At 50.3% G+C, this 15,367-nt stretch overlaps 1 protein-coding gene across 5 annotated transcripts in view; it reads left to right on the plus strand.

Annotated features, from left to right (window-relative positions):
- TNS3 (tensin 3) overlaps positions 1 to 15,367 on the plus strand; it is a 220,506-nt gene that overhangs the window by 62,013 nt on the left and 143,126 nt on the right. For 2 of the 5 annotated variants that reach the window (XM_043872501.1, XM_043872497.1), the window contains exon 4: positions 14,901 to 14,939. The exons of 1 other annotated variant lie outside the window; for it this stretch is intronic. Coding sequence is in view for 3 of the 4 variants with exons in the window: in XM_043872497.1 (XP_043728432.1) it covers positions 14,901 to 14,939 (39 nt within the window). In the remaining variant the exon portion in view is untranslated. Of the gene's footprint in view, positions 1 to 10,657; positions 11,176 to 14,900; positions 14,940 to 15,367 lie in introns of those variants that run through there. 2 more of the 5 variants (XM_043872498.1, XM_043872496.1) reach the window with 2 other exon arrangements.

Below are 15,367 nucleotides of genomic sequence, written 5' to 3' on the forward strand. Positions count from 1 at the left end.
GCCCTAAAAATCCTCTATACTCCACCTGCTCATGGAGAAGGCAATGGCACCCCACTCCAGTACTCTTGCCTGGAGAACCCCATGGACGGAGGAGCCTGGTGGGCTGCAGACCATGGGGTCGCTGAGTTGGACACGACTGAGTGACTTCACTTTCACTTTTCACTTTCACGCATTGGAGAAGGAAATGGCAACCCACTCCCATGTTCTTGCCTGGAGAATCCCAGGGATGGGGGAGCCTGGTGGGCTGCCGTCTATGGGGTCGCACAGAGTCGGACCCAACTGAAGTGACTTAGCAGTAGCAGCAGCCACTTGCTTATCCCTCCTCCTGCATAACCCCAGGAAACTGCTGATCTTTTACAGTCTCTATCGGTTTACCTTTTCCAGAACATTATATATTTGGAAGTGTACAGTATATATGGCCTTCCCAGGTGGCGCTAGTGGTAAAGAATCCGCCTGCCAGTGTAGAAGAATGCAAGAGATGCAGGTTCAGTCTCTGGGTCAGGAAGATCCCCTGGAGGAGGAAATGGCAACCCACTCCAGTATTCTTGCCTGGAAGATTCCGTGAACTGAGGAGCCTGGTGGGCTACAGTCCATGGGGCCGCAGAGAGTCGGACATGACTGGGCAGCTAAGCAGCAGCATACAGTATATAGCCTTTCAGACTATTAGTAGAAAAGTCACTTGACACATTTCATATTGCTAAAGGCATGTTCACGGCTGCGGCTGTCGTCCCATTGGAAACTGTTACTCTAAGGCCAGAGTCTGGGAACAGCCCCATGTGTGAATTCCTGCCGCCGGTTCTGGATCTGCTCTTCTGTCAACAAGCCACGGGCAGCTCTGCTGCTGCTGCTTGTCACTTCAGTCGTGTCCGACTCTTTGTGACTCCGTGGACTGTAGCCTGCTAGGCTCCTCTGTCCATGGGATTCCCCAGGCAAGAATACTGGAGTGGGTTGCCGTGCCCTCCTCCAGGGGATCTTCCTGAGCCAAGGATCGAACCTGGGTCTCCTGCATTGCAGGCAGATTCTTTACCACGGAGCCACTATGGATGCCCATGCAGCTGTGCTAGGAGAGTGCTATTTCACATAAGCATGGCGGTTTCCTCTGTATGAAAAATTCATGTTTTTAAACCCCAAACAATCTGATTGTGGGGTCGTGGAGCTCTCCTCCAAGGTGTAGAAAGTGGCCAGCAGGATGGAATCACTGTAATCTGGAGAAGCTCATCCTATGAACAACACTGCTGTTGGTGGTTCTGGTGCCACCTTTTATTTTCACTTCTCTGTGTGTGGGCCTCACCAGACCCTGCTGGGTCCTGGACGGACTGGCAGACATTATACGAGAGAAAACAGGCTTTTGAAGCTGGTGGTGGCATGTGGCCAGGTGATATGATCATGTGGCTGTGTAGTTGACTGTCTCATTCCTTCACAACTGATTTGTTCTCTAGTGCAGCCTTAGTTTAAGCTATAAAGCTATATTTATGTAGAATTAACTAGTCCTTCCCCAGAAAAGCCCAGAAGGAAATTATAATCTTATTTTGAAATAGATTTATTTTAAATAAATCATGTAATATACAAACATGCCCTTCTGCTTTCTCTAAACCATCACTTTTCATTCCACATGGCATAGTGACTAAGAAGGCGGCCTCCACACATACCTAATGTGAACCTGTACTCCCCAGCTGCACATTCAGCCTTTTGGCTAGTTACCGAATGTACTGGGGTCCTCTGGGGGTGGGGAGGGCAGCAGGAGGAAGCCTGGGCTGCTGTGGGTCCTAATGCACTTTGTTATTTAGACTAGGCCATTGGGGGCACCCTGGGAGCCTACTTTTGAACCACATCCTTCTCACTCCAGCCTGGGAGCGAAAGCCTTGGGTAGGGGTTCCTCTGGGGTCAGTTGTCACAGATTCTTGGTTGGCAACCTCATCTGTGAGGGGAGGGGCGCCTGAGCCTAGGCATTGCTCAGGTTTGCCAGAATACCTTTAGAAATCCTGGGAGCACGTGTGTTTGTGACTTCATTAGTGGCTTGGCTCCATGCTTCAGGGGAGGACTTGATGTTTGGTGGATCCCCAGGTGGATCCCGGCACTGGGACTCCGTGCTGGTCGCCCCTGCCTGCAGTCGTGCCTCTTCCCCAGGACCTGACTCAGACCAGAAAGCAGTTGCAACAGGGTTTTAGTTTAGTCGTTTTGTTTTAATTGATAACACAATGACTGGAATATGTGTAAAGTGTCTCAAGGTGACTTTTGAAGAGCCGCAGTCATTTAAATGTGTGTATTTGGGAAGGTTTGTTCAAAAACAGCCCTTCCCTCACCATCATCTTCGGCCAGTACAACTTATAGTCCTTTATAGAGAGACCACTTGGGTGAGGGCCCCGTGACAAATTAGCCATTGCTCTGTGTCCCCCACATCTGTAGGATTTGGGGGAATAGGAGGAATGATAGCAGTAATGTTTTGAAATTTTTTTTTTTTCCAGCAAATTGATCCCAGTTAATTATTGGAACTGCAAAGGGGAACTTAGTTACACAACAGACAATCAAATGCATTAAGCAAGCTTGCTTGCTGAGGCTGGAGACGGGAGAGGACAGGTGCCTTGCCTGCAGAGCATTAGGATGCGGGTGCAGCTGGGCCCTGCTGACAGAGCAAGGGTACCCAGGACTACTGAGGTCCTCAGTTCAAAGCAGATGTCACCCTTTGTGAGGAGGGTAACCATGGAGTGTGTGCTCGTCCTGGATCAGACAGCAGGGTGGGAGTCCGACTGTGAACTGTGTCTTATGCAGCCTGGGGCGTGTCGTGGAGGAAAAGCTGTCCTGGGGCCAGGCTGCTGTGGGCTCCTGTCACTCAGATGTAAAGAAGAACAAGGAAAAGCACTCACTGAATACTTCCCTCCTTTCTGGGTGTGACTGGATTCACTGGTTCATGAGATTCTGTAATAGATGATCATGTATTGATATTTCCCTATAACCTGCACTCCTTTTGGGAGAAGTAGAAAATGGAAATTTCCACATGTAGCTGTCAGAAACGTCTCCTAAAGCCATGAGACCTACAGGGGAAGGGGCCCTTGGACCTGGGGCTGGGTTCTGATGGCCCCGTAGCAGCTCTGTGAGTGTGGGTATCTCTTCCTACAAAAAGGAGTAAGGCAGTGTGCCCTAGATGCCCAGGGTGTCCTCTGTGCATCAGTAGATGGTCCTCACGGTGCCCTCCTTCCATGCCCATGCTTTCTGTTCTGGGTCCTAGCATGTGGTCTGTGAAGAGGCAGGTTCCTGGGACTTCCCTGGTGGTTTTGGGGGTGAGCTCCAACTCTGGCCAGTGATACGACCCATCCAGTAGAGCAGGTTCAAGCCAGCTCTTGTTCTCTGAGATCCTCTCTCTGCTGCTTTTCTGTCTGTTGTATCCTAAGCACTAGGTTCAGGCTGGGAGAGGTGACAAAACCCTGCATGACTTCATTGTCCCCTATCCCCTGAGGGTGGGCCTCAGGGATCTCTGTGGGTCCCATGCTTAGGGTGCTGGCTTTGGACCTATTTCCCCCATATCTGGACACCTTGTGCCTTGTGGCAGCTCCCCCCGCCACCCGCACTGCAAGCCACCTCCTAGCACGTGTGTCTATGGACCGCACCGTGAGGGTGAGGGCCTCCGAGAACAGAGGGCCAGCACTGAGGTCACAACCCAAAATGTGGCTCACCCAACCCTGGTGATGACCAGAGGGTGTCTGTGGGTGTTTCACGGGGGTCTGCGTTGGCATCTTCAGGCCTCTTGTCCAGAATTGCTTACAGTCATACACAGGGAAGGACATTTCTAATCAAGTTGCTGGTTTTACTTTTGTGTAGCTACTTCTAGAGGAGAGGTGTCATATTTAAAAAACCCATTTCTCCTTATTTAGCAGCAGGATAGAAATAATCACCTAAGCATTTGAGTCCCCGCCTTCACATTTTAATCTGTAAAATTAAACTCCAGTTGCACTCTGTGCTTTGTTTTTTCTCTAGGATAGCTATTTATTTTGAGCCAGGATTCAGGAAGTGCCTGCCTCCCGTCTTCCTTCAAGCACAGAAATAGCCCCTGGGATGCCCTCTGGTCACCTCTGGGTACAGCTGGCACAGTTCATTCTTGTGTGTTTCTAGGTGTTTTGACTCTGGCCTTCTCATGTGTCCTGTGTATCTCTGCACCTTTCAACTCTTTAGTCCCCCAGGAACTTCCAGAGCCCGCCGGCCTCCCTTCTGTCCTAGCAGAGCTGGGCACTGGGCTCTGGGCTGTCGGCCTCCCCTACCCCTGCTTAGACCATCAATAGAATAAACTCATAAGAGCTTCTTTTTTGGAGGATGGGAGGTAGACTGTGTGAGTGGCTCCCACAGGCTATGAAGTCAGAAATTCTGTCCTTGTAGAGGTTTTCTTCTTTACTTTTAGTAAGTGTTTTTTTTTGGGGGGAGTTGCCCGGCTGTAGGAGGCCCTCTGGAAGCTTAGTGGTGCCCAGCAAGGGTGGAAGCCTGTTCTGGCAGAGGAGGCTGCTGGAAGGAATTCGTGGGCATTTGAGGGAAGAACTGGCAGATAGGATTGGTGTCCTGGCCAGATGGGGACAGTTCTTAGGCTTTCCTTTTGGGATTCTGGGTGGAGAGTGACACCAGTAGCAAGATTTTGCAAATGTGGATGGAGGTTTAGCTTCATCAGGGTGAACTCCTGTGGGTTTAGTGGGACATGTTTATGTGGACATTCAGAGTGAGCTAGCTGGCCCTGTGCAGCCTAATGCTAAATTTTTAAGTTTTCCTTCTGAGATTTGATGATAAGTTATGATCTATTAAAATTTGTCATCTTTTTCTCCCTTTTCTTGTCAGTTGGCAAAAACCAGGTTATTCATTGTACTATTCTTAGATTCTTCTGACAAAATATTTTTTGAGAAATTTCCTTGGTATTCCCCCTTTGTGGCACGTACCATTTCCGTCCTTAAAAACTGTTGCTTCTGTAGGTGCCTTTTCTTCCTGTCCTCTTTGTAACAAGAAGGAGAGTGTTAAAAAGTCACGGGAGTGGGGTCATACCATTTCTAAGCTCTTCTCCTAAAAAAAGCAAAAGCACACAGAGTGTTTGTCCTGAATTTTTGGTGCAGCTCCTGACTCTTTGTCCTGCTCCACCCAGCTTGTCCAACGAAGTGTTGTTATTTAGGCTGTTCTGGTTGAGATGTTTAAGCCTGAGGGAAGGGTCCTTTTTCCTGTGTTGCTGTCTGCAAAGACCTCCCAGCCTTGCAGGTGTCCTTGTAGAATGAGAGAAGGAAAGAGCTTGGTGCCTGCTGCAAGGGAGAGGGGAGGGGAGGGAGGGGCTAAGTGGGGGAAGAAGGGAGGGAGAGGGGCTTGCTGTGGGGAAAGGGGAGGGGCTTTCTGGCAGAGAGGGCGGGGCTAAGTGGGGAAGGGGAGGGGCTTACTGGGGAAGGGGAAGGGCTTGCTGGGGGAGGGGGAGAGGCTTAGTGGGAAGAGAGGGAAGGGGAAGTCTTGATGGGAGGAAGGGCTTGGTCAGGGAGCAAGAACCTCTATCTTATCTGTGGGTCTCCTGAAGAAGGAGCCTGTAGTCCAGCCTTGAAGTAGGGGCATGACTGGGTAGGAAGGGAAAGGTGGGCTTTCTCAGCAGAGGAACCAGCCGAAGGGGCTCAGAGAGGAGAGATGACCCTGGGCCCCTGTGGATGGAGAGGGGAGGTGAGCGGGGAGTGGAGCTGCAGCGCAGAGTCCGACACTGTGCTGGATCCCTGCGCTCCAGGCAGCAGGCACCTTGGGCCAGTAGGCACCCTGGGGTGGGGCTGCTTCTTTCTTGGGGTGCCTGTGTGATGGGAAGCACCCCTGCCTTTCTGGGGGTGACAGGAGCAGCCCCCTAGAAGCATGCATGCAGCTGTCCTGTGTGGGCATGCGGGCCGAGCCACACAGGAGCAAGCCAGGGCAGGCTGTATGGAGGTGCCGTTTCTGCCCTCCTGTTGGGTGTCCTTGGGAATGTCGCCACAGGTGCTTGGGTCCCATCCCGTCGTCCCCATGTGCCTTCTCATCAGTCAGGATCTTCACCTTTATTTTGAGCGGGAACAAAGCAAAACATTTTGCTTAATGTGGTCCTTTACTTGCTCAGACCACCAGTTGCTTTGTATTCTCAGCATTAACTGCCAGACATGCCATCTAAACATATCCTTCCCAGAAGCACGTGGAGTTCTGGGGAGCCGCGTGTGTCCGTGTGGTCACGGGCCATGCTGTGGGACAGCACCTCTCAGATTTCCTTGCCCCTCCCAGGCCTGTCTTGGTGAACAGGGGGTCAGGGAGATGCCCTCCTGTTCCTCCACCTTGAATGTGATGACAGAGGCAGTCTTGCTGCTGCAGCTGCATCCTCAGGAAATGCCGTCTGACCACTGCTGTAGGATGTCTGTGTTGATGGAGACAGACAGAATCCTCCCAGCCCGACAAGATGGTCCTCTTGGAGGGATGGGAGTTTCCATCACAATCTGATAGTGTGTATCTTGACAGCCTTTCCTGATATCTCTAAGTTCACATCCCTCCTGTAAGGTGATAGTATCCATTTCACAGTCGAGGAAGACTGAGTTCAGACAGCAGGGGGCCACCTGAGTCCCTCAGGCCAGTTGGGAAAGAGCAGGGGGCATTCTAGTAACTGAATGTCAGTCTCTGAAGCAGAGTCCTAAGCTTTTTCTGTTCTTCCATAGCTGACTCTGTGGCACATGAAACTAAGATATATATTTTAAAATAAACTTTTGCTTAACAATGAAGCATGCATTCAGAAAGATCACTGATCATAAATGTCCAGCTTGATGTGTTTTGATGGTGGGTGCATCTGTGTGGTCACATCACAGGTGGGGATTTGGTGGGTGCTCGGCACTTTGCAGCCCTTCTGTGCCACTGGGGCCCTCCACTTGCTTGCACGCAGCCTGAGTTTGCTGGCCTTTGCACCTGAAGCAGTGGACTCCCAGAGTACACACTCTCTCCCCCATCTTCCTCATCCTACCGCTGACATCTGAGCCCCTCCTCTGTCACCATGTGGTGCACCCAGTGCTTTTTAAAGTGCCTTGCCTGTTGGGACACAGTGAAAGGCGGGGGGTGTTCTGCCATGCGTGGGCTTCTTGCAAGAAATTATTTGAAAAATAAAAATAGTTTTTAGAAGACTTATCTACGGGAAACTATAGTGAAATGATCCCAGTGATTTTCCTTCTCTCTCTTCCACCACCCCCACCACCCCCACCTGCATCCAGCGGCTGTGGGGGGACAGACGGGACCAATAAGGCTTAATTGCATTTGTAGGGCGATGTGTTCTCATGCGGATTAGACAGGCTAAATTGGGCTTTAATTCTCAGTGGGAGAACAGTTTCCTGAGGAATGTGAACCTAATTAGGGATTCCAGGGTCACGCCTGATAAAGTTAAGGAAAAGTGCTTGAAGCACTTTTGCTTGAAGGAGGCAAATAAGTTAATAAAGCCTTGAAGATTGGCATTTTGGGAGCCATCCCTTTGCATGGAGTCTGTAATTCTTTGGAGGTTTGTGTTGGACCCTTCATTGGAGATCCCCCCGACCAGAGGAGCATTTTTACAGACCACCTGCCCAAATCTGCCTGGATAATATTGTGAGAATGGCCTTCATTCCCCATTGGCCCTCTCAGGCCTTTGATGGTGGGTGCTGTGGACTGAATGTTGCCCCATCCGCAAATGCATAGGTAGTTACTGCAACCCCTAGGACTTTAGAATGTGAGTGGACTTGGAAATAGGGTCTTTTAAGAGGTTTTGTTGTTGTCCTTCAGTCCCTCAGTCCTGTCTGACTCTTTGCGACCCCATGGACTGAAGTACACCACGCTTCCCTGTCCTTCACTATCTCCTGGAGTTTGCTCAAACTCATGTCCATTAAGTTAATCATGCCATCCAACCATCTCATCCTCTGTCACTTCTCATGCCCTCAATCTTTCCCCAGCATCAGGGTCTTTTCCAGTGAGCCGGCTCTTCACATCAGGTGGCCAAAGTATTGGAGCTTCAGCTTCAGCATCAGTTCTTCCAATGAATATTCATGGTTGATTTCCTTTAGGATGGACTGGTTTGCTCTCCTTGCTGTCCAAGGGACTCTCAAGAGTCTTCTCCAGCACCCCAGTTCAAAAGCATCAATTCTTTAATGCTCTGCCTTCTTTATGGTCCAACTCTCACATCCGTACATGACTGCTGGAAAAACCACAGCTTTGACTAGATGGACATTGGTCAACAAAGTGATTGTCTCTGCTTTTTAATATGCTGTCTGGGTTTAAAGAGGTGGTGAAGGTATAATGGGATCCTGTGGGTGGCCCTGACCCTATACAACTGGTGTCCTTACAACAGGAAATCACATAGAGGGAAGACAAGGTGAGGAGCGAAAGTAGCTTCTGCATGCCAGTGAGAGAGGGCTCAGGAGAAATCGGCCCTGCTGGCACGTCAGTCTCTGACCCCCAGTCTCTGGGACTGTGATGACACATTTCAGTCGTGTGAACCGTCCAGGCTGTGGTATTAGTTATGGCGTCCTGAGCCCACTAAGACAGCAGACACGCTCCCTCTTAGACTGTGAGCTCTAGGGGAGGGCAGCTTTCCTCTTCTCATCATTCTTCCCCTAGTTATAATAAATGGTAGTAATGGAAATAAAGATAATTGGACTTTTATCTTTTCTCAGTCATCTGTAATGGTCACAGAAAACATCTTGCTACTTTATCAATCAGTAACATGAAATGAAAGAAGTAGAAGCTGTGCAGTCATACAAGATAAAGATGATAATGAAGTTTCTGCTCCTTCTCCCACCAGATTGCTGCCCTGTGCAGAGACAAGGGAGGTATCACCCTCACCCCATTACTGTGAAGTCCCGTCAGCCAGTGATCCACCATTACTGTAAAGTCTCCTTGGCCAGTGTATCCACCGTTACTGTAAAGTTGCCTCTGCCAGTGTATCCACCATAACTGTAAAGTCACCTTGGCAGGTATATCCACCGTTACTGTAAAGTCCCCTCAGCCAATGCATCCATATCTGTTTCTCCAGCTCCTGGTCTGGAGTATGAGGGGGAGAAGGTGGCCTGTGACTTAACAGGCTGACGTGGAAAAGAAATTGCTTCAATCTTGATCTCATTGTGAGTTTCCTTTGCAAAGTCTTTATCTTTGCAAAGATAAAACAGAGGTAAACTTTACTCCAGATTTTGCACAGCCTGTGTTAGAATTCAAATAACTGTGCTAAAGTAATTTTATTTAACGATGCAATGTGTGCCTAGAGCGAGGCCTTTGTACTTGGAGTAGCTCAGCCGACTGCCTTCACTCCTGCCTGCGAGCCAATTGGTTCACCCCGTTCATTCATGTTGCATTTCTGTGATGGCGAACGGGTCTGTCTCTGCACAAGTGTTTTCAGTTTCTGAATGCATTTTGATCATTGTTGGCTGCTGCTGTTGAACCGATCCTTCTTTCCAAGATCCTGGTGTGGGTCAGATCTGCTCAGGCTGGCTTGATGCCAACCTGGAGGGATTCACCTCTGGGCAGAATTATCTGGGACACAAGTGGGAATAAATGGCAGGAGGAGAGACCAGGCTGGAGACTTTGGTCGTGGCCTCTGAAAACATGGTATGTGTCACACGCTCTAGGGCACATGTGTCTGTGGGCTTCTGGGGAGCTCGTTCACGGGACTCAGCACAGTTGGGATTCTCAGTGGTTCTGGAGGTTAAACTCTCCTCCATGCACACAGTGATGTGCAGAGCATCAGTGATGCTTTTGGGGAAGCTGGTGAGAAAAATGTCACTCTTTCTGTGGCTTTGTCCAAAGTAAAATTTAAGAAGAAACAGTGACAACAGAGCTGAACTCGTCATTTCGTGGTACCCCTGAGGAGGAAAACATGCAAGAAGGAAATCTCTGTGAGGCACATGGACACTTGAAGTGTGGTCTCCCTCCAGGTGTCATCTCCAGACATGAGCAGAGGTGCCCGTGGGCTGTCAGAGGCGGCCTTATGCCTCCGGAGAAAGTGCCTTGCTGCAGACCTGGGCTCGGCCCTGGGGCATCCACTAAGTACCGTGGTTCTTCAGGGTAGTGAAGTGCTGGGCTGGGCTTTTGTACTGTGTACACACATGCACACTCACACACTCAGGTAGACACACAGTCACATAGGGACACACACACACCTCTCACCCACATTCTCATCCTTACATGCTCATTCACAGACACTCATGTGTTCTCACACACTCACTTCTTTACACCCTCGCGCTCACACACTCCCCACACTCGTACACCCCTCCTCGGCCCTCCCTCACCCTCGTGTACTCACCTGCACCCCCACTTCCCAGTGCACAGTCACTCTGGGTGCAAGGGCCCCTCGTCCCACCTCTGTCCTGCTCACCTGCCCACCCGCTGGCTTTGGGACAGGGAGCTGATACCAGCAGGCAGCCGGCGCCACGTCGCCAGGTGTGCCGGGTGCAGCCCTGTTTGTTTGTGGTTGCCCTTGGTAACGGTGACTCGGCCCCACACAGAGCCGCGACAGGCCATAAAGTCCCGTCTCTGGGGCCTCTCTGGGGCTTCCTTAGTCACTAGTGGGCGCTGGCTCAGCTTCCCACCCTGTCCCTCCCACATCATGTGTCACCTGCACTCCCAGGCTCCTTCTGGTGAGAAAGGGGAGACGTTTCTATTAGGAGAGGAGTGTGGAGTTTGGCCCCCGTGGCCACCAAACTAGAAGATTGTGCCCGTGTGGCCTGGCCTCTTTGGGACTCAGCGCTCTGGGCACCGACAGGACGCTCGCCAGCTACCCAGGTCGTGCAGGCCGGTGAGGGCCGGGGAGGAGGACCTGCAGGTGCCCTGGCCCTGCTGTGATTGAGCCACCCGCATCCCCGTGAGGTTGCCCGGCTGGAGGTGACGCAACCCCGTGTTCGTCCGCTGCCGCTGATTCAGGCCACCTCACACAGCAGGCAAGGGGCTCAGAGAGGGGAGCGCTGCCCAGTCCCTCTGAACGTGGCGGCCATGCACTCTGGGAGCTGTGGGCCTGCTCTGTTTTCAGCTCCATCTGTGAGATGGAACTGGCCCTGCAGAGGCCAAATGCTAAGGCAGCACCGTCTCCTTCATGCTGAGGATGGCCAAGGCCACCTGCAAATGACCGAGCACCGTGGCATTTCCTGTTGTCAGATGAAAATAGCAGAAGACCCAGACGGCACAGTGAGGCCTGTGATCAGAGGAGACGGGGAGAGAAAGCAGGTGAGCCTGTCCCACCGTCCCTGACCCGACCTGAACCCAGGATGGCCGCCCTCGGCACGGTTACCTGGTGTCTTCATCCTGAGGGGCGAGGCAGGCAGAACCTGCAGCCGTGGGGGCTCCAGTGCTGGATGTGGCTTCTCCGGAGAAGCCCTGGTTTCTGTCTCTGGTCAGGCTGCAGGCTGCTCCTGGTGCGGAGCAGGGCGTTCCACGTGAGAACATGCCGTGTCCTCACTGTTGATTGCTTCATGGTTCTGCCAGACTGTGGTCAGCTGCCTCCCTCTTTCTTATTCTAAGGAAATGTGTGAGATTTCTATGTGGTTCCCATCCTGGGATTTGGTTTGAGCCACATTGAAGGGACATGTGTCAGTGTGTCCACTTGAGGAAGGTCTTTACTACGGTAGGTGTTTGTAGTTCTTGATGTAAACATTAGTTTTCTCTGTATGGAAAGGTTGCCTTCCTCCCAGACCATCCTCTTTTATCTGAATTAGTACTTGTGCATTTTTGTTTGCAAATTCATTCTAATTCGAGGTTCTTCTGCAGACATGTGCTGTCTGCATTTCACAGCAGTGTTAAAACAGACAGTAGGGCTGGTAATCGATTCCCTGGACCAGAGGCTCTTTTCTGGCAGGAATCCAGAGCTGTTGCTTGACATTTGCTCCCCTGAACTGAGGTGCTTGCACCCCTGAAGTGGGGAGCCCCATGCCCTAGCTCACTTTCTAATGAAGAATATAGTTTATGCAATTTGTGGTAGCTGGTGTCTCCTCCTGAGGACTTGTCTTTTTTAACTGTTGTTTTCTGTGAAGGACAGTGAGTGCCTGACAAGAGAAGGTACTTAGTATAAATAAGATGGGGGTGTTGATTGCATAGCTCCTAAGTGATGTCGGCCTTCAGTGGGGCTTATTGTGATGGCCCCTGGAGGTGGGATGTGGGGAGCCCCACTGCATGGAGCCCTCTTTTGTTTTCTGGAAGACACCCTGGGGCCAGGCCTGGTGGTGTCATTGCATTTCATGTGGCTCTAGGGGATGTGGGAGATGCAGGACATGCTTGACTTCTGGATGGTCCTCCTAGTGATTGCTCTTTTTAAAACTTGAACTTCTGATGTTACATAGGGCTTTTGCTTTTGCTCTCTTAACAAACACATCTTCCAGGTAATTGCTGGACTTTATTTTTCAGGCCAGTATCAGACTTACAGAAAAATTAGACAAGTAGTATAGAGAGTTAACCTGTGCTCACTTTTCCTCCTAATTTCCCCCATGATTAATACCTTGCATTAGTGCGGTACACTTGTTATATTTGATGAGACAATACTGATGCATTATTAACCCCAGTGGCTTCACTGGTGGCTCAGATGGTAAAGACTCTGTCTGCAATGTGGGAGACGTGGATTTGATCCCTGGGTCAGAAAGATTCCTTGGAGAAGGGAATGGCAACTCACTCCAGTATTCTTGCTTTGATAATTCCATGGACAGAGGAGCCTGGCGGGCTACAGTTTATGGGGTCATGAAGAGTCAGACATGACTGAGCGACTAACACTATCACTATTAACCACAGTTTATAATTTACATGGTGTTATACATTTTAGGATTTGAACAAATGTATAATGACATGTGTGGCTTCCCAGGTGGTGCTAGTGATAAGAAAAACCCACCTGCCAGTGCAGGAGATGTAAGAGATGTGGGTTTGATCCCTGGGTTTGGAAGATCCCCTGGAGGAGGGCATGGCAACCCACTTCAGTATGCCTGCCTGGAGAATCCCATGGACAGAGGATCCTGGCAGGCTACAGTCCATGGGGTTGCAAAGAGTTGGACATGACTGAAGCAACTTAGCGCACATGCCACGTAATGATTTATATTCACCACTACAGTAGCACAAAGAACAGTTTTCCTGCCCTAAAGCTCTACCTTCTCATCTGTCCCCTAGTCCCTGGCATCCAATGATCTTTTTACTGTCCCTATAGTTTGCTTTTTCCAGAATGTCTCAAAGTTGGAATCATATGGTATGCAGCCTTTTCAGATTGGCTTCTTTCATTTAGTAAATAAGTATTTAAGGTTCTTGCATATCTTTTCATGGCTTGACAGCTCATTTCATCAGCTGAGTTGGTATTCCACTGCATGAAATATGGGTAGTGATTTGTCAAAGGCAGGAGCTCTGATTGCTTGCACACTTCTCACCAGTGTGCGAAGCATTTAGTGAAGCACCAGGGCACGAGCCTGCACCAAGTGAGCATTGTACACAGGATGAAATTAATCACCGTGTTCCATGACCACGCGGCTCGTTGTCTGACCGCCAGCACACATAAGCATTTGTGCATGTGTTTCCAAACATTGTTCCTGCTTCCCTGGAATTCTCAGTGTAGAGTGAAGCAACCCTCAGCTCAGTGATTCTGTACTATGAGAGACGCTGCTAAGTGTATGGGGAGGGGGGCTGCCAGGTTGAGAGGAAGAAGATGGGGTGCCAGGAGAGAGGTCCCCTGTCCCAGACAAGAGCATGAGTCAGAACCCTGGTGGAGTAATGATCTGTCCCAGACAAATGAATGACTGTGTATCATGCTCCTTGAGGAACTTCGTAAGATAAGCAAGAGAACTATAAATAGGTGCCATGGCAAGAACCAAGGGTGCACTGCCGCCTACTCCAGCCCACAAGGACAATTAGTCAGATCCCTGGAATTTCTGCTGCCATTACACATTTTTAGAAAACTCTTTGAGGATTGAGCCACAAGGGGTCTGGGGGGAAGAAAGCCAGGAGGAGCTGAGTCCTGCTTGCAGGTGCTAGAATCCTGGCCGTTCAGAACTGCAGGAAGCAAGTCTGATTTCCTCACTTGCTGACAGCCCTTTCTGCTCAGGGAGGGCTCCCTGTTCCTGAGAGGAGAAGCTGCCCTGTGTCAGCCCCTGTTCTGAGCACCACAAGCTCTTACTGCCTCCAGTTCTCTGATGAGAAAACCAAAGCCCAGAGTGGTTAGAGCCCAAGGTCCCATGGCCAGGAAGCGGTGGAGCCTAAGACCCCACCCCCACAAGGCAGACTTGAGAGCTGGGGTGTTATCCCACTGGGTCTGTCATCCTGGGCACCCGTAACTGTGTTTCTTCTTTTGCAACTGTGGCCTCATCACATTGGTCTATGTGTCTTTCTTAATGTGCTCACATCTGCAGGGGCCTGGGTGGAGTCAGAGGGACTCCTTTCCCACTGTCTCACGTAGTCAACTCCAGCCTAGAGTGAAATCTCCACATTTAGACTCTGATCTTAGTTCCATTTGTGGAAATAGTTCTAGAAAAGGCATTCGGTTTTATAGAGAATGCAGGCCCTGAGTGTTTGTGAGATGCTGGGGCAGCTGGAAGACCCCCAGGCAGACCTCCCTCCCCTCCCTGTCCTGGCCCTGTTCCCTGTGCTCCCGGGTGAGAAGGGCTTTGCCCTAGGTCAGAAGTTCCTGGCCTGGGAGTCTCCTAGGCCTTCCAAATTAAACATGAGCGTCCTGTATTTATGAGCGGTGGGCATTTCTGTTGAGGAGAGGTCCATGGTTTTAATGACGTTCTCTGAAAGGGATTAGGACTTTATGAAAGTGAACAAAAATCTGGACTCTGTAAACTCTAGGTCTTTGTTGTCTTGAGATCCTGAAACTGTGACCGTGAATGTGGTCAGAGGTGCTTTCAGGCTTGGGAGCCTCACCTGATTGTGATGCTGAGTTTCTTCTTGAGAGAACCCACCGTTTATCGTGTTTCTTCTCCCTTTAGGTGGTGAGTCCCCACTGTGCGCAAGTCCACCTGGAACAGGTAAGTCATTGGCATTTCCTAGAGACTCTTCCTGCTGTGCCCTCTTTGTGGATCCTCTTCCTCTGTTTTAGCTGTGGCTTTTGTTCACAGAGCTCTGTGGGGACCCTGGACCACCTTGCATTAGCTGTTTGCATACTTACCTAAAGATGGGTGAAGCATGCACTCCTTTGTAAGAATGACTTTTCTGATCAGTTAGTTACTTCAGGAATTCATCTCCCAGAGCCCCGAGTTTCCCCTGCTGTAACACAGAGATGCTGCTTGTGCATTTTCTTAGTGATAACAATGTGGGCAGAGCACTTGTGTCTGGGGTGTGTGTGTAGAGAGCACCATGTGTTGGCGTTGGAACAACAGGAAGCTCTGACCATCTTTCTATCAGATTGGAGGTAAACACAATGATAACACTTTCACTTTGGCAAATCTTTATCCTT

This window comes from Cervus elaphus, chromosome 18, assembly GCF_910594005.1.
Source record: "Cervus elaphus chromosome 18, mCerEla1.1, whole genome shotgun sequence".
In the NCBI taxonomy this organism is placed as follows: Eukaryota; Metazoa; Chordata; class Mammalia; order Artiodactyla; family Cervidae; genus Cervus; species Cervus elaphus.